The sequence below is a fragment of the Solea senegalensis genome, linkage group LG20 (assembly GCF_019176455.1).
Source record: "Solea senegalensis isolate Sse05_10M linkage group LG20, IFAPA_SoseM_1, whole genome shotgun sequence".
Classification (NCBI taxonomy): domain Eukaryota; kingdom Metazoa; phylum Chordata; class Actinopteri; order Pleuronectiformes; family Soleidae; genus Solea; species Solea senegalensis.
In genome coordinates this window covers 9,888,464-9,914,069 of record NC_058039.1, presented here as the reverse complement: position 1 = coordinate 9,914,069, position 25,606 = coordinate 9,888,464, and the positions used below count along the sequence as shown (strand labels likewise).

The 25,606-nt window shown below is 41.0% G+C and overlaps 1 protein-coding gene across 1 annotated transcript in view; it reads left to right on the top strand.

Moving 5' to 3' along the window:
* The window catches only part of calcr (calcitonin receptor), a 48,169-nt gene extending 23,349 nt beyond the window's left edge, over positions 1-24,820 (top strand). Inside the window, 19 exon segments of the mRNA XM_044051977.1 lie at positions 2,420-2,486; positions 5,370-5,517; positions 5,695-5,802; positions 8,181-8,266; positions 8,368-8,515; positions 8,679-8,789; positions 8,876-8,988; positions 10,160-10,325; positions 10,410-10,520; positions 10,724-10,836; positions 11,434-11,525; positions 14,884-15,010; positions 17,853-18,006; positions 18,904-18,964; positions 19,149-19,215; positions 19,301-19,519; positions 20,858-20,899; positions 23,987-24,159; positions 24,161-24,820. Of these exon segments, the coding sequence (XP_043907912.1) occupies positions 2,442-2,486; positions 5,370-5,517; positions 5,695-5,802; positions 8,181-8,266; positions 8,368-8,515; positions 8,679-8,789; positions 8,876-8,988; positions 10,160-10,325; positions 10,410-10,520; positions 10,724-10,836; positions 11,434-11,525; positions 14,884-15,010; positions 17,853-18,006; positions 18,904-18,964; positions 19,149-19,215; positions 19,301-19,519; positions 20,858-20,899; positions 23,987-24,159; positions 24,161-24,206 (2,130 nt within the window). The 5' untranslated portion in view covers positions 2,420-2,441 and the 3' untranslated portion in view covers positions 24,207-24,820.
* Positions 24,821-25,606: the final 786 nt, after the last annotated feature.

Genomic DNA, 25,606 nt, shown 5'->3' with positions numbered 1-25,606 from the left:
TGGAGCGAGGTGTCACGTGTGCAGCATGAGAAATGTATTAATAATGGACTGAGGCTGGTGTGATAATGTGAGAATACTTTCATCTGCCTGCCACACAAGTGTTTTCTCATGTACACATGTCTACATGTCTAGTTGGCTGTTCCAGGGCCAGCTCTACCCAGTGTGTTGCCCGAGGCACGACATGAAAGTATCACCATTCTGGTTTCAAAAGACACACTGAGAAATTCTATTGATGTAATTCAACCTGTTACTCAAAAAGACAGAGTTAGTTTTGTAGTTTGAATGGGTTTAAAATGTGAAGTGCACATTTAACATCACTAGTCGTCTATCCTATACAAGGACTTATTATTGTGGGCCTTTACTGCGTGAAGGACACATTAGAAACAATGCTGCCAACTTAGCAACTTAGCGAGTCTTCAAACCCCTCTGGTGACTCTTTTTCAAAAAAAACAACTACTGTAGGGACAAAATCCCACGTGAAAGCCCCTCCCCCGTCCCAGTGCGCTCACAGGAGGCCCGGTCCTCTCCTAGTGCAGCGTTCCTTCCCACCGGCGGTCCACTCCAAATGAACCGTGCATGCATAAAGCTACCGCTAAAATTGTATTTGTCTAAAACAAATCCCTGCAGTAAAAAAAAAGGAAAAAGAAAAGAAAATCAATAAAAATAATTTAAAAGAAACTCCGCTTGAGCGTCTCTTCTGGGTCAGAGAGTTGGAATTGTGACTTAAAATGACATTTACACATATTCCACTTCTTGTCTCTTCCAGACGTTATTCCTCTCTCCGACAGCAAACCATTACAATTACATACACAAGGCCAATCATGCAGAGTAGGTGATAGTGTCACCTAATTTACTGCTTCGAGAGACTTCTTTCCTCACTGGCCACACTGGTCAGACATCCAAGCCGTTTATCTGTTGTTGCTGGACTTGCAGAAACATGGATCTCACTTTTCGACTCATTCATATGCTCGTGCTCACCCGGAGGCGATTATCTGACGATCGACCGCGGTGAATTCTCTGCTTTAGCATAATGATGGTTTTTACAGATAGACTTGTGTTTAGATCCATACGTCGTCTTTTGTTATGCATTTGTCCCTGATTGGACTTTTTTTAAATGTTTCTTTGGGTTTTCTTCTCTTGCTTCTTTTCAAAGCAAAGCTATGGAATGGTTTGGGCAGGCACGGTCCACATGGGTAAACTGTAAACGCTGTTATTGTACTGGAAATAATGAGCGCGGTTCAGATGTGGACTCAAAACAGCTGAGCAGAAACAGTGAGAGGCACCGGGGTTGAGATTCTGTGAGCAATAGGCCCTGAAATTGAAAAAAAATACAGTTTCTTTTTCAGGGGTGAAACCATTCATCTTCAACAGAAAAGCTCCCTTTTATTCTTTGTCCATTAATATATTATTTTCTCTTTTTTTTTTTTTTACTGTTGATTCATAAATGTTTATTGATGTTTCATTCCTCAATCAAATCTCTTGGTTTTATCCACAAAGCCCGTGCATAATCACGTAATACAAATACAGTCATTTATCTGCAGATTTCTGCAGCTGCAGCAGATGTGAGCTGTTACTTGTTGGAAAAAAGAATGAGAGTTTATTATTTTTGTGTTAATTATCTGACCAGACTAATAATATAATCTCCGTTATACACAGATGAGACAGAGGGCGGGGATATATCTGAGCCTGAGTTAAATAGATCCAGAACAAAAATCATATACTTTCAATTACCATATTTACAGTTAGTTTAATTTTTTTAAAGACATTTGGAAGAGAAAGTTGGAATCTGAGGGGAAATCTGGTCAGAGATCAGAAACCCTAACTTTGAATTCTTTGCAAATGTAGGTGTTTTATTTGTCATAGTAATGTTATTATTCCTCCAAAAGCATCTTCAGAATGTTTCTCACGTGACACGCGGTGCAGGGGTTGCTCCTGTCCGATAGAAACCTCCCTGGGCCTCTGTGGTCTGTGAAACACAGTCAGTGGTTCGTCCGAAGTGTTCAAACTGCGGGGGAACTCGGCACGCCAAAGCAAAGAGACCTGAAGTTCATTTTAATCTCCCATGCAATCAGTTACTAAACTCCAGCAGGAGTGGAGACTCAGCACAAGGCGATGGATAACCTTCAACTGTGGCGTTCTATGTGCGATCGTGACTCCGTCTGTTTCTGTCCTCTTCCTCAAACACTCTAACGCCGTAACTCTTTGGTGCCGATGTTTCACATGTCGACATTCTCTCTACGACACACACACACACGTGTGCAGTGTCACAGACTGCTCCTGCTGCAGTGTTTTGCATTTCAGAATAATCACTGCTGTTGATGAGAGTTTATCTTGCTGATTTGGTGCAGCCACACTGTCTTTACTGGCGTGTTTTTTTATGATAGTTTTAAACTCGTCGTTCTCCTCTTCCTTTTCTCAGACTTGCCTGTGAGAGGACGATTATGAAGTGTGTGGGCTCCCTGTGGACCCTCTGGGTTCTCCTGGTGGTGAGTAACTCACTGTATTGTTTTTTAATTGAAAAGGATTTCTGTAAGATAAACCTTTTAAAAGAACACCGTTCTCATTTTGTTCTTTCCGCGCTGTGCGCTGCATGTACTGTATGTGGCGCAGCCCAGGATTCAATTATCTTTAACTGCTGCAGACTTGTCATGTGCTGTGATCTAATGCTTTTCTCTTCTCAGAGTTTTTCAAATGAATTAGAGTTTATCACTTGCTTTGCCGCTTCATCACAAAGGATATTGATGGGATGCATTTGTCCCCTTCTTACTATAACTAATCTTTATTCTACATGTGCAAAACATATACGCTACTTCACTACGCGAGCATCCTCTGGTGGAGTGCGTAGAAAATTAAGCAGACAAAAAAAATGATAATAAATGAAATAAAAACAATTAAAGTCAACTTATCTCGGGCTCCATCTTCATCTAATTTCGCTTCACCAGTGTGTGAAGTATACGTGAGGAAGAGGAGAAGGATAACGAGAGAGCAAATGATCTTATTGGGCATAAATCTTCCTCCTGTGTAAAGACTTTGCTCGACCCATTCACACTACTGTGGTTTAACGCTGGCGATGATAACGGCGTAGATTTGTCGCTATATTTATTCCTAATGGGAGCGCATATTAAATCAACATATGAATGTAAATAGGCAAGATTAAATATGCATCTTCAGTCCCTCGGCAGGCCACAGCGCATCAGTACGATTAAACATGAGACAATGTCCAACAGTGGCCAAGATGCATTAGTGCATTAGTGATCACTTGTGCATACATATATTGCAAATATGTAATTGTGTGGGCAGTTTCGACTTCAAGAGCTCAACCTTTTCCTCACCTGGTACTAAGTTTGAGAACCACGGCTCTGCTTCGTCTTAATCCACACAAGCATATGCATTTATTTCCTCAAGTTATACATGGATGCCGGGGTTTGGAGTAGCCAAATGCAAAAATCTGCCTGATTTTAATGGTGGAGTCGTATTTAAAGTGCGTTTCTAGTGTTTGCAAACACATAACGTGACGTGGAGTCATGTCGTCACTCAACCACTTGGAAGTGTTTTAACAATGTCGTCGCTAAAGTGACACGTCGGGGCGCCGCGTTCTCTCTTGTGAAAGTGACAGTGACGACAGTGTTTTAATAAAAACCAATCAAACTGTGAGATTTCCCGTCGATGGAGCTGCCACCCTTCGTCTAAATCACTCCAGTCGGGTTAATGAGCGCTCCCGGTTAAAAATAGCAGCTCTTCATTTCTCCAACGCTCGGCGACAAGTATTCATCAGACCTCGTGGACGTGTTTCACTTCAGGATTTAAAAAAAAAGAAGCTTTCACATCAGAAAAACACACGTCCTTCCTGAGTTATTGCCCCGCATTAGAATAACAAGTCGGTCCACTATTCATCAATGCTGTGGAGTGGAATGAAAGTTTTCCTTGGCTGTTCAGCATCAACCTTGACATTGAGGTTGTGAATGATATCAGTGTGTGATGTATTCTTTCTGCTTCATATTTCTGTGTTTTTCTGACGGATTAATGAATCCTAATTTAAAAGCAAAGGAGCGGCGACAGAGAGGATGTTTTTCTTTCTTTTAGAAAATCCAGCTCGTCTGTTGATATTGGTGGTGGCCTGGTGGTCGTATGTATGACGTCATTTACTTCAATGTTTGGAGTGACATCATATGTACGGCTGCTAAACTGCTACACGGGACAGCAACGCTATCACCATTTCTTTTTTTTCCAAGTCTTAACCTTGAGTCACACAGGTAAGAACGTTTTTTTTTTGGGGGTGTGAAATAAGCGTGGAGACAATCTATCAGGGGAAGAATCAAAACTCCTCAAATGATTCAGAAGCACGAGTGAGAGCCCGGCACTCTGAGAGGCGTGTCTGAGATAAGTCAAAGCGAAATGGCATCTTTATGTGAGCGGGATTATCAAAAGTCAACATTTTAGCACAGCCAGTGCTTTGACGAAACCTCCAAACACCAACAATGGATGAGATTTACTTGCTGCTTATAGCGTCTTCCGTGAGCTCCAGTGGAAATGTGAACGGAATTTAGAGTGGAATGAAATCCTCGTCAGATCAGCTCAAAAGAGAGTCCTCAAAAACTTTGTAAGCTCATTCTTCCACTTGGTTGTTTTTATTGCATACGATTTGAATATTTTAATTTAAATCCTCTCCCAGGACGTTTATGCTTCATGTTGTTTTTCACAGTCAGGGGAACGTGGACTCCCACTTTTCCGCCTCCACGCATCTATTAGGCCTCAACAATAATGCTTTGCATTCATAACAACGCTCCGTCTTTTGATCGCTCTATGTTTTGTGTTAGAAACACTTCATATCTACGGGGTATAGTAGTTAATATGTTGATGGTATCTCATGCGTTGACGTTCCATCTTGTTTTAAATCTCACCCATCTTGTGACACTTTATCCTCCTCATGAGGGTCGTGGAGGGGGAGACAGACAACTCAACACTCTCACACCAACGGTCAATTTAGAGTGTCCAATCGGCCTAATACCCAAATCTGCATGTTTTTGGATTGTGGGAGGAAAGCGGAGAAGTTTATTTTAAAGTTAAAACTGGATTTTAACCTCTTGACTCGAGCCTTTCCCATTTTATTCCACCCTGTGTTGTATTGTACTGGTTTTTTTTTTTGCATCTTTTGTTTTATTTCAAAGTTAAAATAGGGTTTTTCCTTTTTCATTCCACCCTGTGTTGTGTTTTATATTCCATTTTATTGTGAAGCACGTTGAGCTGCAGTCCTTGTATGAAAGGTGCTATACAAATAGTTTTTTTTATCATTTACTCAAATCCGCTCTACCATCTACACGCCATGTGTTCTTCCACCGCCTCACGTCCATGTTGTATTGTCTCTACAGCACAGGGCTGCGACAGACACTGAGCAAATCTCAGAGCCATCACTCAGGCCTGGACAGCAAATGACCGAGGGGCCGAGTCCCGCGGTGAGCCAGAGTCAATACCGGTGTCTTGAGCTGTCCAACAAAGACCAGCAAGACAACACAACTGGTGAGAAGTCCAAATTATTTGTAGGCTTTTAATCCCAAATCGATTTGGGATAATGGTGGATGTTGAAAACACTTCAAGGGCTTTTAGAAGCCACACACACACAACTGAAGACACAAATGAGTTGATTGGCTTCTTCTTTTCTTTAACATTGTACATTTGTCTTTTTCCTCTTTGGAGGCTCATTCTGTAGACGTTTATGGGACGGTTTACTTTGCTGGGATGAGACACCAGCCGGGACATCTGTAACACAACACTGTCCAGATCATCCCGACCTGGACACAACTGGTAAGAATGTCCTCACACACCAAGGGGGCGGGATTTGGAATAGTTTTCAGCATTCATCTTCGACTGCTTGGCTGGTGCCAACCTCAGCTGACATAGGGCCAAAGGCGGGGTCACACCGTGATGGACAGGTCGCCAGGGACACGTGGAGACAAACAGCCATTCACACTCACACCTGCGGTCAATTTGAGAATGTCCAATTTGCCTAATTTCCAAATCTGTATGTTGTTGGACCGTGTGAGGAAAGCGGAGAACCTGGAGAAAAGTTTTCTGCATTTATTATTCCAGATCAGCAGGGAGCACACACAAATGATCCAGTCTTTAGTGTAATTGAGATAAAAAAAGAAGAAGGATTTTAGTTTATGTTCCAAATTTTTCTATTTCCCTTCACCAAATATATCCGTGAGGTGATCAGGGGAGCTAAAACACATAGAAGTGGAGTTGTTGAATTACCTCACTGGCTTTAGCTGATTCATTTATACCCCACCGTCGCTGGCTGTTTTACAAGTTGTTCGGAAACCAGATGACTCGTTAAGTCCTAAAACACCCATGCAGATTAAAAGCTTGGCCGCCATAATCTGACAGTTATCACCGTTGCATCGCTGCTAAACTCACTCTGCCGCACTTTCCACCACAACCACAGCATTCTCATTTAATTTCAAGTTAGGCATTTAATGACCGTGCGAGTTTTATTAGAGGATATGCACAATCTCATTCCAGCTGAGACGAGATGTTGTTACCGTTTCCTCGTACGGCAGAAGTCCTTTCTGCCAAATGACGTACGGGTGTCAGGCAGTTGCGTAATTGTGTGTTACGCATCATATCCCGAGGCAAATGTGATGTATGTTGAGCAGTGAATAAATGTCTTATTATTATTATTATTAGCATAGCCACAGCCAAAGTCTCTGCTATTCATTGCATCAGTGCAAGCTCGTACTGCAATTTACTTTCCTTAGATTTCATTTTCTGTTGCTCTTTCCTTCTTGGTCCTGGCGGAGGTTCACACTTGTTCTTTTGTATTAGCTGCCCTAGCAACTTTAGGCATAGCAATAACAGTCCATAGGACATCAGTTAAGTCCCTAACTGAAATATAGCTGCAACCACACAAACGGCTGATTGTCAGTTAGTTAGTTTGGAATGCTTTTCCAACTACAACTTTCCTGTTTTCGTTATTATTCATGGCTGGGAATGCCAAGTCAGCATTTCCAACTATAGTGCATATAAATATGAATTAATATTCTGTAATCCATCTCCTCTTACATTTGAAATTCATACATCATAGTAAGTAAAATGTCATCTTCCCAGGGAAACATCTCACCTATTGCGACCATTTCACGTCCACACAATAACAGCAAATAACTCAATTATGAGTTCAATTTGTATTATACTTTCGGTTTAACCTGCAAACATAGTGAAGGTTTGTTTCATTGGCAAAGGGGAGCAAGTCTGAAAATCTTGAATTGTTATTACATAATGTGACAGAGGACAGAGTGAGAGTGAACATTTCATATGATGAAAAAAGAAGGGGGGGGAACGGGGGATTACACGAAAGACGGGGAGCTCAAATTCAGAGTGATGGATGAGGAGAGAGAATGCAAATGAGAAAACCGAGACGGTGTTTTTTTAAGACAAGTCCCATAAAGGTTCTTCCCAAAATGCCTTTGACATAAATGGTCCCCCATGACATTTTAAAGAAAAAAGAAAGAAAGTGAAGCTGCCGATTCCAGGCTGCGGGGGAGACGATTGTTGAACACTTGATGAGCTGTCGGAGAAGAGTCGGCATCCGTGCTACGGTCGGTGTTGTCAGCAATAATGTGATCTCATTCTCAGCCCCGGTCGTGGATCCCAAGTACATGTGGTTTTAAGCGCAGCATTTTTAGAATCTTCCAGAAAATGACTCCAAAAACCATTTAAAAAGTTAAATAATCACAGTTGTACTGCGATGCAAAAATTCAGGGGTCAGATTTATGGGTTTGGGTGATGCCAGCAAACCGTACCACTGAGAAAGGGGGAGCCAAAGAATATCGAGATTCTCTGCTGGGCATGAACTTAAACCAGTGCATGGTGTTCTTCACTGGTAATTCTGTACAGTATATAAAGCTTTTTAGGATAAACCTTTTTTTACTGTCCCTCAAAGGTTCCTACACAAATTCCAAACGTGCAGGAGGTTAAGTGGACACTCTAAATGGACCGCAGGTGTGAATGTGAATGGTTGTTTGTCTCCGTGTGTGGGCTCTGTGATGGATTATGGTCTATGCCACAGCAGCACCATGGCCCTCATGTGGAGGAGAAAGTGGTAGACAACGAATGAATGAATTAATTTATGGTTAAAGCTGGTATCAATGTGCCAATAGAGTAATAAACATTTTATTCTTTTACAGAAAAAGTGACCAAATATTGCGACAGAATGGGGAACTGGGTTGAGATTGGCTCCGCCTGTCAGCTCGCGTCAAAGGACAAATTAGAGGTATTTGAATGCTCGTATCTTTATTTAGACACCAGACGAAGTTTGCCCCAGTTTCTTTCTTTGTACACTAATTTACTAATTCTACATTTTCTGTTATGAAGCAAGAGAAACAATTTTTAAGGGACTCTGCCGGAGCGATGACGACAGACGCCACTGACGTCGACATCGGCGGTGTACAAAAACTGATCCTTGAAAATGAAAAGAAATGCTCGGAGAAAATGAAGAACGATCCAAAATATGACAAACCAGGTACCGAGACTTTCCACTGACATTTCTTTAAATGTAATAAACATCATTTCTTTAAAAAGAAAGACAGTCTGTACTGTAATCGTATCTGGGACGGCTTTACCCCCTTTAACTATTGACAACGACCCACTTTATTGTGACGAGTGTGTATTTCTTGGTGTTTTAGGTGTGTACTGCAGTCGTAACTGGGACGGCTGGCTGTGTTGGAACGACACGCCAGCGGGATCACACGCGTCCCAAAACTGCCCCAGTTATTTTGCCGACATGGAGGCCACAGGTGAACAATAAGAGTTCTATCTTCTTACCCTCTCGTGGTGAATTCACCCACTGATTAGTGTTAATCACATAATTATTCCTTCTCAGAGAAGGTAACCAAGTATTGTGGAGAGGACGGGCAATGGGTTCACCAACCAAAGAGCGAAAGGATTTGGACCAACTATACTCTCTGTTCAAGCACCTATGAGAAGAGACAGAGGGTAATAAATGATCTCGTATGCACTTCTTTCATGACGAGTCTGTCCAAGCGAGGTTTTCCCTTGAAATATGTGATTAAAAAAAAGTATATATTGTTGGATTTTGCTAATCATAAAAACGAGCCAAGTGAACTTAGACTGTGACTGTGGCGTATTTCCAAATTAAACATTTTCAGTACTTTTGGCTCAGGTGTGTTTATATTTTTTTATCCGATTTTCTAGGTTGTGCTGAAAAAGAAAAAGGATACAAGTCACTCTACTTCTTATAGCCTCTGTATATACTGTACATTTAAACAAACATACAGAAACAAAATTCTCTGAGCTCCGATGGTTAAAGATGAAAAATACCAGACTTATATATTTTGTTAAGTAGTGGACTTTCTGGAACTCAATAAACCCAGAGGAATGATTACTCGTTGCCATTTGTGGTGCTTTCTGTCACTGAAGCTCATAAAGACCATATCCCAAGGGGAACCAAACAGGACAACAAGACAACAATTCCCATGATCCCACACTGCTTCAGGACATCAAACTAGGATGTTTGTTTTTGTTTTGCTAGCTGCACAAGTGACATACTATTCCTTTATTGTTAAAAAGGTACACACACTAAAGTAAGCAAGACGCCATTGATTATCATCCTTTATAAACTGAGGATACAGTTACTGTCACTCTAAACAAACACATTCACCCTCTACTGCAGAGGTCAGCGGTGCTCGGGAATCACACTCAGCAGTTTTGAAGCAGACGAGGGATCAATAATTATGTCCTTCACTTAATTCTGCTTCTTAATATCCATGCCACAAGTCCTCAAGCCCCAAAACCACAAATTGTTCATCACTGCTTTCCCTGAACGTCCCATTTGTGGTCCGGATTCCATTTTTGTCAATGTCTGCCAATGTGGAATTGAGCAACACAAAATGGTGTGCCACCACGGCGTAGTTTTGGCTCGTGTGCTTATGAGCGCGTCACTTTGACTGTAACATTACTTCAATATATTTTAGCAATAAGCACAGATTTCATCTATGACCAGGTTGCTATGATTTAATTCAATAAAATTAGCATCCACATAATTCCCCCGCCTTGCTTTCTCCGTCGCATTAGCATATTGATTATATTAGTGGCTTATCCTGACTGATAAAGGCTGTGTTTGTGCATGTGTGTCACTAAAATGAAGGCAGCTGCACAGCTCTCCGGAGACATCGAGGTTCAACCCGCCGACGGGGCCACGGTCAGTCCGGCGGTTCACCGGGAGGAGCAAGAGATCGAGCGGAAGAAAATCCTCGACAGCCAGTACAAGTGCTTTGAGAAAATGAATCGAGACGCCGCTTATAATAAATCAGGTGGTTATATTGTCTTTTCTGATTCTCACCATGTTTGGGAACATTTAACACTTACGCTTCCTTTATTTATTTATTTATTTTTAGGGTTGTACTGCAGTCGGAACTGGGATGGCTGGTTGTGCTGGGACGATACTCCAGCAGGGACATACACGTCTCAAAACTGCCCCAATTATTTCATGGACTTTGACCCAACAGGTGAGCAGGGAAGCGCTCACCTTCTCGCGATACGTTCAGTTTGTTTAAAAGACCTTTGGAAGCATAAAATATTAATTGGTTGGATGCTGAATTATTCACCAGGTTTAATGGAACCTAATTATACGTCTACCTTGAGTCTACGGGTTTGAGGAAATAGTCGGTCAACAAATGACTGATATTTATCACTTAATTGCTGTTTGCAGAAAAGGCCACTAAGTACTGTGGGGAGGACGGGCAGTGGTTTCGCCACCCGGACACAAACAGGACTTGGTCCAACTACACACTCTGCAATGAAAACACCAACTCAAAGTTAAAGGTAATCTGCTGAAGATGAAGTGGCGCTATAATTAATCTACTGCATGACGGCATAATTCTTTTTTCCTGTTACCCGACGTTAACATTGTACCATAAACCTTTGTTATTAGGTATTTTATAATGGAAAGAAGTGGGTAAATTCACAGAGTGAGTTCATTGCAGGAATAGAAATTTATAAAAAAGGACAGAAGGAAGAAGTTTTTGGGTCATTGAACCAAAAAAGGTATATTTTAACACAGCAAAAATAATATTAAACGGCTTTACTCTGCTCATTCATCTGCACCAAAGAAGCAGCCCCATAGTAAATACATGAAACTAGTCAACATAAATGTAACACCACACCAGCACCACTATTCACTATTGTTGTGCAAACAAAAAGAGAGGGTTTTTTTCACCCCCCACAAACTATTATTAAAATCTGAAACCAGAGAGGTAAGAGAAAAAAGCAACAACAACAACAATATATAAAAGGCACAAAGTCACGAGACATAATGACAGAACATGTCACATGCACTGCACATGCACATCTGTTTTTTTACTCTCATTTTCCTACGTGTGACGCTGCACATCATCTCTATCTTGTTTGTTTTTTTTGCAGTCAGCTTACATCCTGTTTTACATGGCAATTGTGGGACACGCTTTGTCCATAGCATCCCTGCTCATCTCTCTGGCCATCTTCTTCTACTTCAGGTAATGGATGAAATGTAATATCCCCCCCCCGTGTGATATTGTGACAATATGAACATGTAGCTCGAGATGCATTTACTGCTTTAAAGCTGGAGACCATCGTTTGTTTCAAAACATGTTTCTGATATTATTTATTTAAACCCTCCTTATGTCTGTATAGCCATCAATAAATGAAGTTGTTTGGGGTAAAAAGGAGGAAACACGCTGGTGAAATGGAAAAGCTCACACTTCATTTCATTGCAAAATTTTGAGGGTTACAGACTCCGGGGGTGTAACATTCAGCTCTGCTCTGCTCATGAGACAAGGCTGGGCACAAAAGATTAAGACGGGATTTAAACTTTATGAAAAATAATGAATTCAAAAACAGGATAAGGTCATATATGATTTTTGAAGCACTGTGAAAACCTTTTTTGCTTACTTGGCCTTCAGAACTGGATTTATAACCGTGTCCAAAAATGCTGCCACACAAATCACTCAAGTGTCAGGGGTATCTTCTGCAGACACTTTGGTTCACACTGGGTCACGTTGGCTGCCAGTTAATATCTGTTATAGCAACATGGCAAACAGGAAACAGCTTCTTCTGTGGGTGGGGATTCTATTGGGAGGTCAGCAAAACACTTTACAAATGTATTTCTGCCACCTACTGGACTGAAGTGTGGATTAATTAATTGGCAACCAGTCGTGACGTCGCCCAAAATAATCTGAAGTCTTAGTTTTAAAGACTCCAGAATTGCGATTTGGCACCAAACAAAAGTTCTCAAATATCACCTGCAACCAGGGGAGACATTGGACACTGGTGTCCACTCATATGTGCTGTGCTTTATTTTCCATTTTCCTCATTTTAATATATTCTTACTTCCCAATTGACTGAGAAAACTGGAAGATCCCATAGACCTTATGTGATTTAAGAAAAAAAATAAAAATAATAATCACATATGGTCTATGGGAACAATAATATTGATCCCATAGACCATATGTGATTTTTTTAAATTTATTTAGGATCACTTGACATATTTTAAGATCTCATAGCTGGAGATCTTGTTTCGCTTTTTTTCTAGGCTCAGTTTATTGATGGCTATCAGGATAAGAAAAGGATTTCGACAGTTGTTTTTTTTAAGTGTGGCTTTCATGGTGATGTTTGGTGACTGGTGAAAATGGCTAACAGTTCATTAGTAAGCAGGGGTGATTAAAATGATGGATCACGGATAGATTTGCACTGTCGTCAGCAGATCTGATCGGTACACAGATGGTGTTGGGCTTTGTTTTCCTCCAATCTCTTTAATTACTCGTCACAGTCAGCTCACTGGTCTCAGTCTGCACAGGCATAGTTTGAAACATTCTGCCCTTCAGCCACATTAAACTAGAAAACAGGATGGTTTCATTCATAACCTTGTGCAAATGTTAAATATAGAATAAATATGTTAGAAGAACACTGCTGGTGTAAAGCATCACTGTAGACTCTAATGGAAAATGAATACCCATCTCCGCTGCCACAAATTAATGCAAACTAGTGCAAGCCCGTGAAAACAGCTCAGCTGCTTCGCGGAGTATAACTTACACACAACTTAACTCTCACTAATTTCATGCCAACTTGGTTTTGTTCTATAGCACAGTTTATTTCATGGATATTTGGGATTCAAACCGGCGGAGGTGTGACATCCATGGAGTGTGCTGGTGTGCGCTCGTCTTATTAGAAACGTGTGCAACTCGGTGCTTTGCTCATTAAGGATGTTCCTGCCAATGTACTCCTTAATCCCAGGAGGGGAAAAGAGCACATATAATTACAGAATAAATGAATTAAACGAAATTCAAACACAAAAGAAGTGACGTGATATTCAGTTAGTATCTATGTAATGTGGGAATATCCAATGTAAACTCTGGAAAAGACTGCACCAAAGTCTGGAGTCTCTGGACATGCTTTATATCACTGTAAGTTTATATCTGGGAAGGGACTTAATACTCATTGTTTTTAATGGCACACTACGTTTAAAAACCCTGAAATGAAGCCTGGGGAAAAATGACTGTGTTCTGTAACAATATTTGGATGAGTTACTTTGTTGGCCTCGCGTTTCTCCGAACGCTGCAGTTGTAAAATTTGACATGGTGACGGGCGCTGACCTCCTGAATGCAGATGTTATCCAGAGCGGATTTTGTACGAGTTTTAAACACGCTCATAAATCCAGAGGCCATGTTCAGGGCAGGTGCGTTATCACAGAAAAACCCATGAGCCACACAATGGTACACTTATTCACGACTCATCAAGACAATATCCCGACGAGATTATTGGCCAACAAAGTCCCTTTATTCACTTTCTTTCTTCTTAAGCGTTACTTATCGGCCGAACACTTAAAATATTGGAGGCTTAATGTCTTATAAGATCCAGATGTGAAGCTTACAATGGCATGTGTTGGTGTACAGCTGCACTCTGTTATTTATGACGCTATATCAACACTGTCAAGATTCCCCAGATAAAAATACTCCGCGATGCCATGAAAAAAAAAAACTGGGAGTTGGTCAAACGTCTGTCGAGGCTGGTGACAGCATGAGCAAGGTTGCCAAAAGGATTTGCCTGTATTTTTGACATCTTCTTTTAGATGTTGTCTGTACAGGCTTTCAGCAGCTCCCGCGTCTCGTTTTATGTCTGGGATGTTTTCTGGTTGAGGTACGAGGCCGCGAAGAATGTACAGTTGTGTGTGTGTGTGTGTGTGTGTGTGTGTGTGTGTGTGTGTGTCTTGCTCTCCTCCCGCTTTTCATGGGTCTCGTGGGGGTTTTAAGACGCAGCAAAGACAAAACTGGCCACGGGCAGGAAAAGGATACCATTTCTTAAACTGCAGACATGTTTATGGGAGGCCATGTTCTGTGAAAACATATTGGCTGTGAAGTTTCCTTCACCCATAAACGCCCAGTTTAACGCCGAATAAAAACTGCAGCCCGTTTGATTTCTGCCCTGTGATTAAAACATTATTAAACATTACCGACAGTAAAGCTACTGGAAACGGATGAAATCATTTGATACTCATAGTTGTTTTGCGCTTTGCCTGTCAGGCATTCCATTGTGAGCTTAATACTAAGAGCCGGCCAAGGCCACGGGGAAGCACCCTTGGGATCCATTAGGCATTATTTAACAGCCTGACTTGCTGTTACAGTAAAGCAATTGTTTTTTACCCTAACGACCACAAAAATGACACGAGAGGAGAACGTGCAATTGTGGGACATCCTCATTAAAACAGCTTTGTTTCTATGTTTGAGAGCCGAGAAGAGTTTAGTACAGTTGTGTTGAGGTTATTTTACTAGATTTTATTTCAGTGCATCTTGTTCAAAATCAATGAGGACATCTCTCCACACACACACACACACACAGGAGTCTGAGCTGCCAAAGGATCACGCTCCATAAGAACCTCTTCTGCTCCTATGTGCTCAATTCCGCCCTCACCATCATAAACCTGGGGGGAGTGGTCAGCAATCCTGATGTGGTGGTCAGAAACCCGGTGAGTCTTTATTCATGGCTTCTGCTAAATGCTAACAATAAGAGAATGAAAATGCTAATGTGTCTATGTTTATCTATGGAAGACTATTAGGGCCACATGTTAAAAAAAATAGATAAATAAAACAGCATAAAGTCACTCAGAATACTGAGATTTAAGAAAAAGCCTTCTTTCATCTCGGAATTCTGACTCTTTAATCTCAGTTTTCATGCTGGGGTTTTTTTTTCTCTCTTTCTTTCAATGTTTTTCTTTTACATGTGACCCTAATACTCATATGTGTATCATTGTACCTATGTCACTGATAATTCCCTTAGTATTGCAAAGTAAGTGGAGATTGTAACTCAAAACAGAACTGCTGCTGTAAAACGTAAAAAGTCTGCAGGTGTTGGGGTCATAAAGCAAAGAAATTAACTAATTAAAATTGAGACAGACACCAATGGAATTACAATGAATGACTAAATGTTGGATTGCGACTATGTGATGACCAGCATTGCCATCCCGAGGATTATACTGTACGTGTGAAGACAGAGTGTGGAGGATTAGTTCCATTGTCTCCAAATGAGATACAAATGCATTCACAATTTATGCAAAACCTAAAAAGGCACACCAAGTTGAACTTCTTAAAATTCCTTCCATGTTTGGAGCCAAGTATGAAGTTGCTCTATATTTTAAATACGTAAAAGGTTTGTAGATATATATAAATATTATTTTTTTTAAGTGTATCCAGAGTAGTATTTCAATTTCACTTTGCTACATCACGGCAAAGTTATTCTGCCTCTCTCTCTACTTTCTGCTGGTTTGGAGTCTTTGAATCGCAGAGGTCCGCATAGATAGACGTGATAAATCTGTCTCACAGGAATGCCCGGTTGTCGGGACTGAACATAAATTCTTGTGTTACTCTGCAAGGACCACTCCTCTTTTGGAAATCAAAATAATGAAAAGTCCTTTTTTCCATATCTTTGCTTTTTATGTAGAACGGAATGAAACTGAACATATTCAGAAGGATATATATAAAAAAAAAAAATATATATATAAATATTTCCTTAATATAAGTGTGTGAGAATTGGAAATGATTACAAAAAAATTGAAGATAAAGTGCCACGAAAAAACAATAGGATTGTAGAATGTGGCTCCCGTCTCACACACAAAAGCCTCAGTCTGCTTTGAGCTGGACTCTCTCCAGCCCGACAAAGTAGAAACATCCAGCAGAGAGCGGAGATGTGGTTTTGGTTCCGTGTCCTGCTGCGTCTGGCAAATTCCAACTGCTGTCTTTAGTCACATCCCATCACTGAGTGTGTCCAAGAAGCCGATCGGAATAACAGCTTTCATCATTAATGTGATGACAAGATGTCAAATCTTTTACATCTGGCCTCGCTGGCATTTGTCAAAACGTTGTGTGTCGAGTCCGTTACTTTTGGACAAAAGCTAATTCACTGCCACACGTCACAAATCCAATCAGTCAAAATGGCTCTGGTTTTATAGACGACGTCAAAAGCAGAAGAAGAAAAAGAAAAAAAGTACCAACTGATTGGAATCCACGCATCTCTGTTGTGAATCTGCACTGCTGATTTAGGGCCAGTGGATCTCAGAGAGTTTTTAATTCTAGTCTGCTGTAGTGTGGAGGAGTGAATCCCCAAAGCCTATGTCAAAGTAGGAAAGAAAAATGACAAACGTCTACGTGATCTACAGTCGGCTTGATTTGTAAACCAGAGCACTGTCGGTAAACTTCAGACAGCAAAACAAGTCGTGAACTGGTGAAATGTGAGGGAACTCGACTCCCCAACTGGACAGAGAACGGTAACAAAGTGTGGGACAGACATATGGTGAAAGGTTTAGAGGTAAAGGACTGTTGTGTGTCTTGAGGTAAGACGAAAACACATGTCAATTTGAGAATGAATTGCAATTGTAAATATCATAAAACCCAGTAGGAGTTAGAATTGAAGTGGCCACACGCTAAACCTAATAGATAATATTGATTATTGTGGATGTTTCTGTTATTGAAGGAAATGCTGCACCATCTCAATCCATTGATTTTTTATTTTTATTGTTTTGCCGAGATTAGAAACGAGCTTTGAATGCACAAATCTGCCAGTGAGTTTATCAAAAAAACAGACATTGCAGAAAGGAACAATGGCCAGTTTGGAAATAATTATTATTTATATGTATGAATTACAGGGGGCCTAGCAGTGATACCTGTGGAACGCCTTTGTCAGCTTTGTTTGTGCTTTGAAACCATGCAGACTGAACCCTGTCCGAGAGATATAATTTAAAAAAACACAGCAGTGTGCTGGCACAACAAAAACAACAACTGAAAGCATTGGAATACAAAAAGGGAAATATTAGAGCACAATATTAAGTTGCTTGATTTATTAATGACTGAGCAGAATCATCGCAGTTTCACTGCACAAAAGTTTTGTTTTTACAATAATAATGACCCGTGTACCTGTGAAAAACACAGACGACACAAGACACATCTCATTATTTAAATAAAGTGGGACATAGAACACTCGTTAAAATGTGGAAATGACTGTACTGTCTGTCTGTCACTACTGTCCGTCAGGATTTATGGCCTGTAGAGCTGACGTAAAAGGTCCTGGTAATTACAGCATTAGTGGGCTGTCAAAGTGATCTCTGTCACACATTTATAGTCAAGTCTGGCTTAATGCAACAGTTTATGAGACGTGCTATCGTGCTACTGCTCTCTGATGGGTGGATGTGCATTATGTGGAAAACTGAGTAATACGTGAAGAAAATGGTCTTTATCATAAACGAGAACAATCACAAGACCAGACATCAACGCAGCCAGTTTAGAGAGACGTATAAAGACTGTTGTCCGTCTCTGCAGGTTGGCTGTAAGGTGCTCCACTTCTTCCACATGTACATGCTGGGCTGCAATTACTTCTGGATGCTCTGTGAAGGCATCTACCTGCACACGCTCATCGTGGTAGCCGTGTTTGCAGAGGAGCAGCATCTACACTGGTACTACCTCCTGGGCTGGGGTGAGTCGTCTCCATTTGGACAAGAACACTTCTGTGTATTCTACTGTGTGGCTTTATATTGGACTCAATCAAAGCTCCAAAGTGGAGCGACGTGACCCTCATGCGGAGCGGCTCCGTCGGCTTTGTTAGCCGCTCTGTCGCGCAGCGCTGCTTCCGTCCTGCTTTTCAACGCGTTCATAAACAGGAATAATGAGCGCAGTCCGTCTGTACAACGAGTAGACGAGGGAACTAAACGAGTGGTCGTCATGGAAAAAAAATGGGTGGATAACCTCGAGGCCTGTGCTTGTGTGCGTGATATGCTGCAGAGGCCTGAGCGGTGACTGTACACGGATTGAGGGGAGAATAGCCTCAAGTGTTTGTTTTTCATCGTCGTTTTGTGGATCATCGGCTGCGGCGACCGCGATAGAGAGGAATAGATTTGAAAATGAGGATGATTCGTTCTGTAAAAACATGTGATGCATTCCTACATTACAACATCTAACAATGAGAGGTATGTTTTATATTTTGTAGAGATGGATGGAATGTTTCTGTTCAAGGTAACATACCGTTTTTTCTTTTTTTATCCACTTTACACTTCCAGGGCCAAACTCAAACGTCTTTTTCCTTTTTACTGTGCATTTGTCGCATATGGATCACGACCACTCGTTGTGTTCTGCTGCCAAAGCTTTCCCTGTCAAGTGCAAACACGCGGGAAAACCAAGAGCAATTCCCGCATTTTTTTCCCAGGCTATTGGCAGAAATGTCACACTGCGAGTTGAAGAACTAGAAAAATAAAGTGCGCATTCAACGGCGATCAGAAACGCACTTCATGAGGTCGTTTAAAAACCGTTTGCTTGTTACAGACGGGACAAATCAATCCACAAGTTCACTCATGTCTTTCCCATTTTTCCTGTCCAGGCTTTCCACTAGTCCCCGCGTCCATCCACGCCGTGGCAAGGAAAAAGTATTTCGACGACAAGTGAGTAATGTTCCAGAAACTTCTGCAAATAAACAACGGATGTGTACGTACTGTATGTGCTCAGCTGCGTGCGGCAGAGAGAGAGTGCGCAGGTCCGTACATGTGCCTGTTTTAATACGAGAGTGTGCGCGCTTGTGTATTTTGGGCGGCAGACTCCACTGACTGTGTTTTTCCCCTCCGTTAGCTGTTGGATGAGTGTGGACACCCATCTGCTCTACGCAGTTCACGGTCCTATCATGGCAGCACTTCTTGTAAGTCTGTCACTCCACTGGAACGTCCCTTTGCATTTTGATTTATTTCTTGAATTAAAGTACTTTTTGTTGTTTTGCTCTGCAGGTGAATCTCTTCTTCTTACTAAACATCATACGAGTGCTGGTGACCAAATTGAGAGACACACACCGCGCCGAGTCCAACATGTACATGAAGGCGGTGAGAGCCACGCTGATCCTCGTGCCCCTGCTGGGAATACAGTTTGTCATTATTCCCTGGAGGCCGGAGAACCGGCTGGCTGGGGAGGTCTACGATTATATCATGCACATACTCATGCATTACCAGGTGGGACACAAGTTAATTTGACCAATTCTAAAAGTTACACTTGAACTGCATCAACACTTTCTGGTACCAGGGGCAAATTGTAAGATTAATGCATTAGTCAGGTTTCAATGCCTTAAAAAGCTTAAAAAATTAAAATAATAAAAACAATCTGTTGCCGACAGCCTGACTTATATGACGACGAGTCAGATCGATTTTTGACGGGGGAATCTAAATCAAGCCTCAGGTTAGCATCAGTGGTTTGTGGAGGAACGGATTGTGTTTATATCAACAAACAACCATCTCACAACATAAAGTCCAACAGAAAGTTTTATCAAGAACAGCCCGTCAGGCCATTCAAACCATCCCCAAACACAAGACAATGAGCACGAGAGAGAGAGACGGGGAATATGACGTCATCGCTTTCCGAAAGTGTCGTCTACACGGAAACGTGAGGCCGGCGTTCTGAGATTTTCCCACTCTGGGAAGCGTTTTAAAAAAAAAATCTATAGTTTCAGGTCCCCTAAAGAGCCTTCTCCGTGTGGACAGAACGCCTCTCAAACAAAAAAAAAAAGCATGCATATTCATTTAAAACCGTGTCCTGGGGACCCACTGTCTCCGTTTCCCTGCTTCCAACACGCCTGATTCAAATGTTGAGCTTGTCATCGTCGGCTACAAAAGACCTTTCTTTGACCGAGCTGTGTTTGAGCAGGGAAACATTTAAAACATGCAGGAAGTCCCCAGGACCAGGATTTAGGAAACCATGCTGATTGTGAAACACATATTTATCTCCTCGAATCAGACTTACTCCAACATTTTTGTCACGCCTCACACTTCCACCCAATTTCCTGGAAATCAATGTGGTCGTCTTTGAGTAATATCAGGGGCTGCCATTATTCACAGGCTGTGGTGGACCACCTTAGTCTCCACTTTCCCCCTCCGACAGTTTCAAGTAATGAATCAAAAATATAACGTTCTTTTCACTGCTCATAATTACATAAGTCAGTGTTTGACTATCTTGCTTTCCTGTGAAGGTCTCTGTAGCTGGATTTGCTTTGTGCTCACTCACTTCAGCCGCACTTTTTTTTAAATGACACCATGAGAATTGGCAGAATTTATAAATGTGGCTGCAGCTGTGCACGTAGCAACGTGTGGCCCAGTCACAAATGAGCTTTAGCTGTTATTCAAGCTGGAAAGAGATTACAGAGCTCAGCCAGATATCCTCCAATTACTGTTTCCTTTTATTAAAAATGTAACCTTTAATTAATCAGTTTGGGTTTTTAATTAAAACATCCATTTTTGTGAAATTGAATGCACTTTATTTAGTTTAATTTAGTATATTTGTGTCTTTTTCCCCCCAAGGGTTTACTGGTGGCAACAATATTCTGCTTCTTCAACGGAGAGGTAAGGAACAGTTCATGCATTCACACGTTGTCAGCGTGCTTTCCCCTGCAGTGAACTGAAGTCGTTTTGTTTGTTTTTTTTATTTTGGGAAGCACATAAGCATTCACTGTACTTCCTAAAAATGGAAACAATACTCTTACAAGAATGAGACGACCGGCTCTACGTGCAAATGGAAGGAAATGTGTCCAAGGCATGCTAATTAGTCAGGATTATTGAATAATTCATAGAAAATATTCTCAATATTCTGAAAACACATCTAAGTGGTGAGCCGGTAGACAGATATTTATACCTTTGGACAGTTAGTTTGGCTGTTTAGAGATGGTAATTCATTCAGTGCTATGTACATTATATAGTATTATGTTGTACTGCGACTGGCCCAATTTGCATATTTAATTGATGCGGGTATACAGTATTAACACGCACCGATCTAATGATTTCAAACGGGACACTAATTCTTATAACGAGACCAAACAAAAGAAAAAGAGCAGCGTCCATGTAGAATGTTTTGCCGTTTGTCTCAGTGACCCAACGACACAATGGGGCGACTGAAGAAACAAGGAAAGGTCTGTGCAGTTTGGCCTTGAAAGCAAAAAACACGATTGAACCCAGCCCCAGAAACCCATGTCCTGATTAAGGGAGCTGAATTGTTCATTATGCGGGTGAAGGAAAGGAACTCTTGTTCGTTCGTTCGTTTGTTTGTTTGTTTGTTGACCCTTTCACTTGCGGAAAGACAGTACGTGCCAGACATTGTTTACACTTTAACATTCCGTTTTTTCCCCCGTGCGTGAACTAAGGCCTGACCTATTTTCCAGGCGGAGTGTAACAAACACAACCCCTCAGTAGGATGCTCGTTCCTCGTGCCAGATACCTCATGCTGAGTATTTAAATCCGCTCCTCTGCTCCGTTTTCGCTCTCACGCAGAGAAACACTTTTAAAAAAAACACATCATTGTCTCTAGGGGGAGATTTCACTACTTAATTTTCACTTTTCACTCCAGGAATATTACAAGAGCGCATTAGTTGTAACGCGCGGAGAAATAGCTGCCTGATGATCTAAGTGCCTGAGCCGTCTGCTCCTCACACACTGGAGTCTGACAACCTGCCTTAACCATAGATCACCTTCTTGATGCACTAGGTAAAGCTATAAGATTATAAGATTAGATTATTACAGGCCAAAACCCAACCACAAACTACACAGACTATGTCCGGTAACACTTTCCTGAAGATGCTCGCGTGTCTTAATCACTTCGGTGTGATGTGCATTTTGTGGATTATAGTCCCATTTAAAGTAAATCTACCACAGTATTTCCCCTCTTTACTTTTTAAAAGACCCAATCAAAAAAGAATTGGTGACAAGACATAAAATCATCTCAGAGCTTCATTTTCTGCACGTTATTTAAAGCATATACATGTAAATGTTGAGCTAAAATCTCCTGTGACCCTTCTGTGGTTCCCGACCCAGTCTTTGGGAACCACTGATCTACTGATCAAGTTATGGAAAACCAAAAACTCAAACAGTTTGAGTCTGAAATTAGTTTAGTTGTTGTTGTTTTCACCCCAGAGAGAAGAACAATCTTTTGTGGACATTTCAAATTAAAATGTGATTAACATTTTTGGATTTAATCGCAGGCATCTTATTCTCGAGGGGTGTCACGTTCTGCTTGAAATTCTTACAGTATATCACACAAACAAGAGTTGCTGTTCAGCTTAAACAGATCTCATATCTGGGAGTTTAATCGTCAATTTGTACACGAGCGCTGATCACAAATGAGATTAAATACTGGGATTAGGCGGAGCATGTTCTCGGTATGATAATGGGCTTTGGTGTTTGTACAATATGGATTGTCTTTGTACAACATTTGCAGGAGGAGAGTCAGAACTGTGACTCTTTGATGTCATAATGATGTCAACATGTGCTGCATGTGTCATGATTAAAAACACACGCAGACTATTTACAATGATATCTCAAGAAATGACAGGAGCAGATGTCGGAAAGAATATAAAATTAAAAAGGAGAGGATTGAGCCGCACTTCAGGAAATGTGACTACTGTGTGTCGTGTGCATCTCCTCACCGGCCTCTGATGATGCAGTTCCCATGTAAGCGACGCACACACGCGTCCATGAATTGGTCAGATTAATATTGTCGCAAGATGGTGTTCCCATGAACCTCGTCTCAGTCCTATTGCAACGTAACCGCATCCTGCGCTGGACATCTGGTGCGGCCATTTTGGGGCTGGAAGTGAAAGTAGACCAGAAAACAAAATGGTGGAGGAAAAAAAATAAAATAAAAGTTTGTGTAACTTTGAGCTGGAGAATGCAAAAATCAAAAAAAGGTAAATAATCACACCCGTCAATGAGACTGCCAGAGTACTTATCCAGGTGCAGCCAACATAAAAATGACTTTTTGATGACACATTACTCAGTTTGACTTCCACATTAGGGCCACTTTCTAAGAAAAACTCAAATATTGGAACCCCCCCTTAAATTACACTAAAATACCTGCAGCTACAGTTGCTTTTTCAACAGTGTCACTACTGTAATCACAGTTTGACTGAAAATAATATTACAGTACTGTGCTGTACACAATATAAACTTTACAATATAATACTGTCATTATACTGTTATTTAAATGTTCCTACTGTAATCTCCATAAACTATTTACATACTGTATATGTACATATATACATACATACATACATACATGTATGTATATATGTATACATATATACATACATATACACATACACATATGTATACATATATACATACATACATATATACACACATGTATGTATATATGTATACATACATTTATACATACACACATACATATATACACATACATACATATGTATGTATAATGTATATATGTATGTATACATACATTTATACATACACACATACATATATACATACACATATATACACATACATACATGTATACATACATATGTATGTATAATGTAAATGTGTATGTATATGTATACATACATATATACATGCACACATATATACACATACATACATATATGGTGCAATACTGACTTTTCCTTTTCCTGTGTGTGTGTGTGTGTGTGTGTCGTTTAGGTGCAGGCAGCTCTAAAGAGACAGTGGATGCAGTATAAGATGCAGTGGGGTCAGAGACGGAAGGACCACTGTTCAATGCGCTCCACGTCCTACACAGCCACCTCCATCACAGAGGTGCCCGCCTTCATGTATCACCACGACTGCAACAGTGAACAATTTAACGGGCGCCACATGGAAATCTGAAATCGTGGCGCTAAAATCAGGAGAGACGTACGCTTGAGTCACGAGCGTGAGAACAGCCACAGAGATGTACAGCACGGATGGTGATGGTGATGATGATGACACAGTTCTGGAAATAAAGAGCTCAGAGACAGATTTGCTGTGAATCTGACACTTAATTATACTTTACATCGGCATTGTAGCTGCTTTATCAAGAACTCTGGTGTCTCTCAACTCGAGACACGGGACCAACAGCTGCTTTTTGACACGTGTCACTTCTTTAAAAAGCTGCTATACTGTGACGTGCTCACAGGCTTGTGCTGCTTTGGAGACAGAGAAGACGTCAGTGGGTGTGTGTTGGAGTTGGTGCTACTGAACACGACAGTGACTGATTTAAAAAAGGTGCTCGAGGCTGAAGTAGAATCCTTTCCGAACCTCACCAACACCATAGGGCACCGTGTTGTTGTTGTGGCAACTATGACGAGCGGTTCTGTGTCCAGATGAGGACAGATGTGGGATCCTGACGCAAAAAGACACACACGCACGCACCGGATCATATGATGTGCCATGATAGCAGTCAAACTTTCAGAAGACCCTCTCTGCTCTGAATTGTGTACATAATGTATGTTTCGTCATGTTTTATTTTATTTTTTTTTGGAGGGGAGGGATGTTTCAAAAAGGTTAAATATTTGTTTTATTTAGGTTTTATTCTAGGTGTGTTTGTTGTGTGACGCCGCGCTCCACAACTGCTTTGTTGTTTTTTGCAGTTGCTGCATTTGTGCCAATGCTGGACATCGCGGAGCCGAGGAGCGAAAAAAAACAACTAAAAGCTATGAACACACAAAGAAAACAAAAAGATGAAATGAATCGCTCACATTCATCTCTGAGATGGTGTCATTGTTGTTTTGTCGTCATTATGGGCGTCGAAAGTTAAGAATTGCACATTGAAATGTTAATTTCAACCCGGGACCACAGTGAATCTCTGTGTCCGTAACAAAACCACCAGTTTTGCTCCAACTGTAATAAAAGATGCATTTATCCATCAAATTTACTCAGAAGCCCAGTGAGCCCACATATTCAATAACAGACTTTTACGTTCACCCGGGGAAAAATCATTTATTATCCTTGCGAGGAGCCAATAGCAAAAAGCTTAGACTTGAAATATTTGTTTTGAACTCCTCAACTGAAAATGTGCAAAATGTGCATTCCCTTACGTGCAAAAAGTTTAAAGTTACAACTAAATCTTCGTAAAAAGGGAACGCGTTCAAAGAAAAAGGTACTTTATATCTTACTGTCAACATGTGAAAATCAAAGATATTAATGCTTTACATGGATTTTCTGACTTTCCTGTTGTAGCCGAGCGCTTGAGTTGTTAGGAAATGTTCATTAAAGTGCATCAGGTGATGCATTTGGGACTATTTCCAGCCAACGTTGTGCTGGATCGACATTTACAGTAGCACA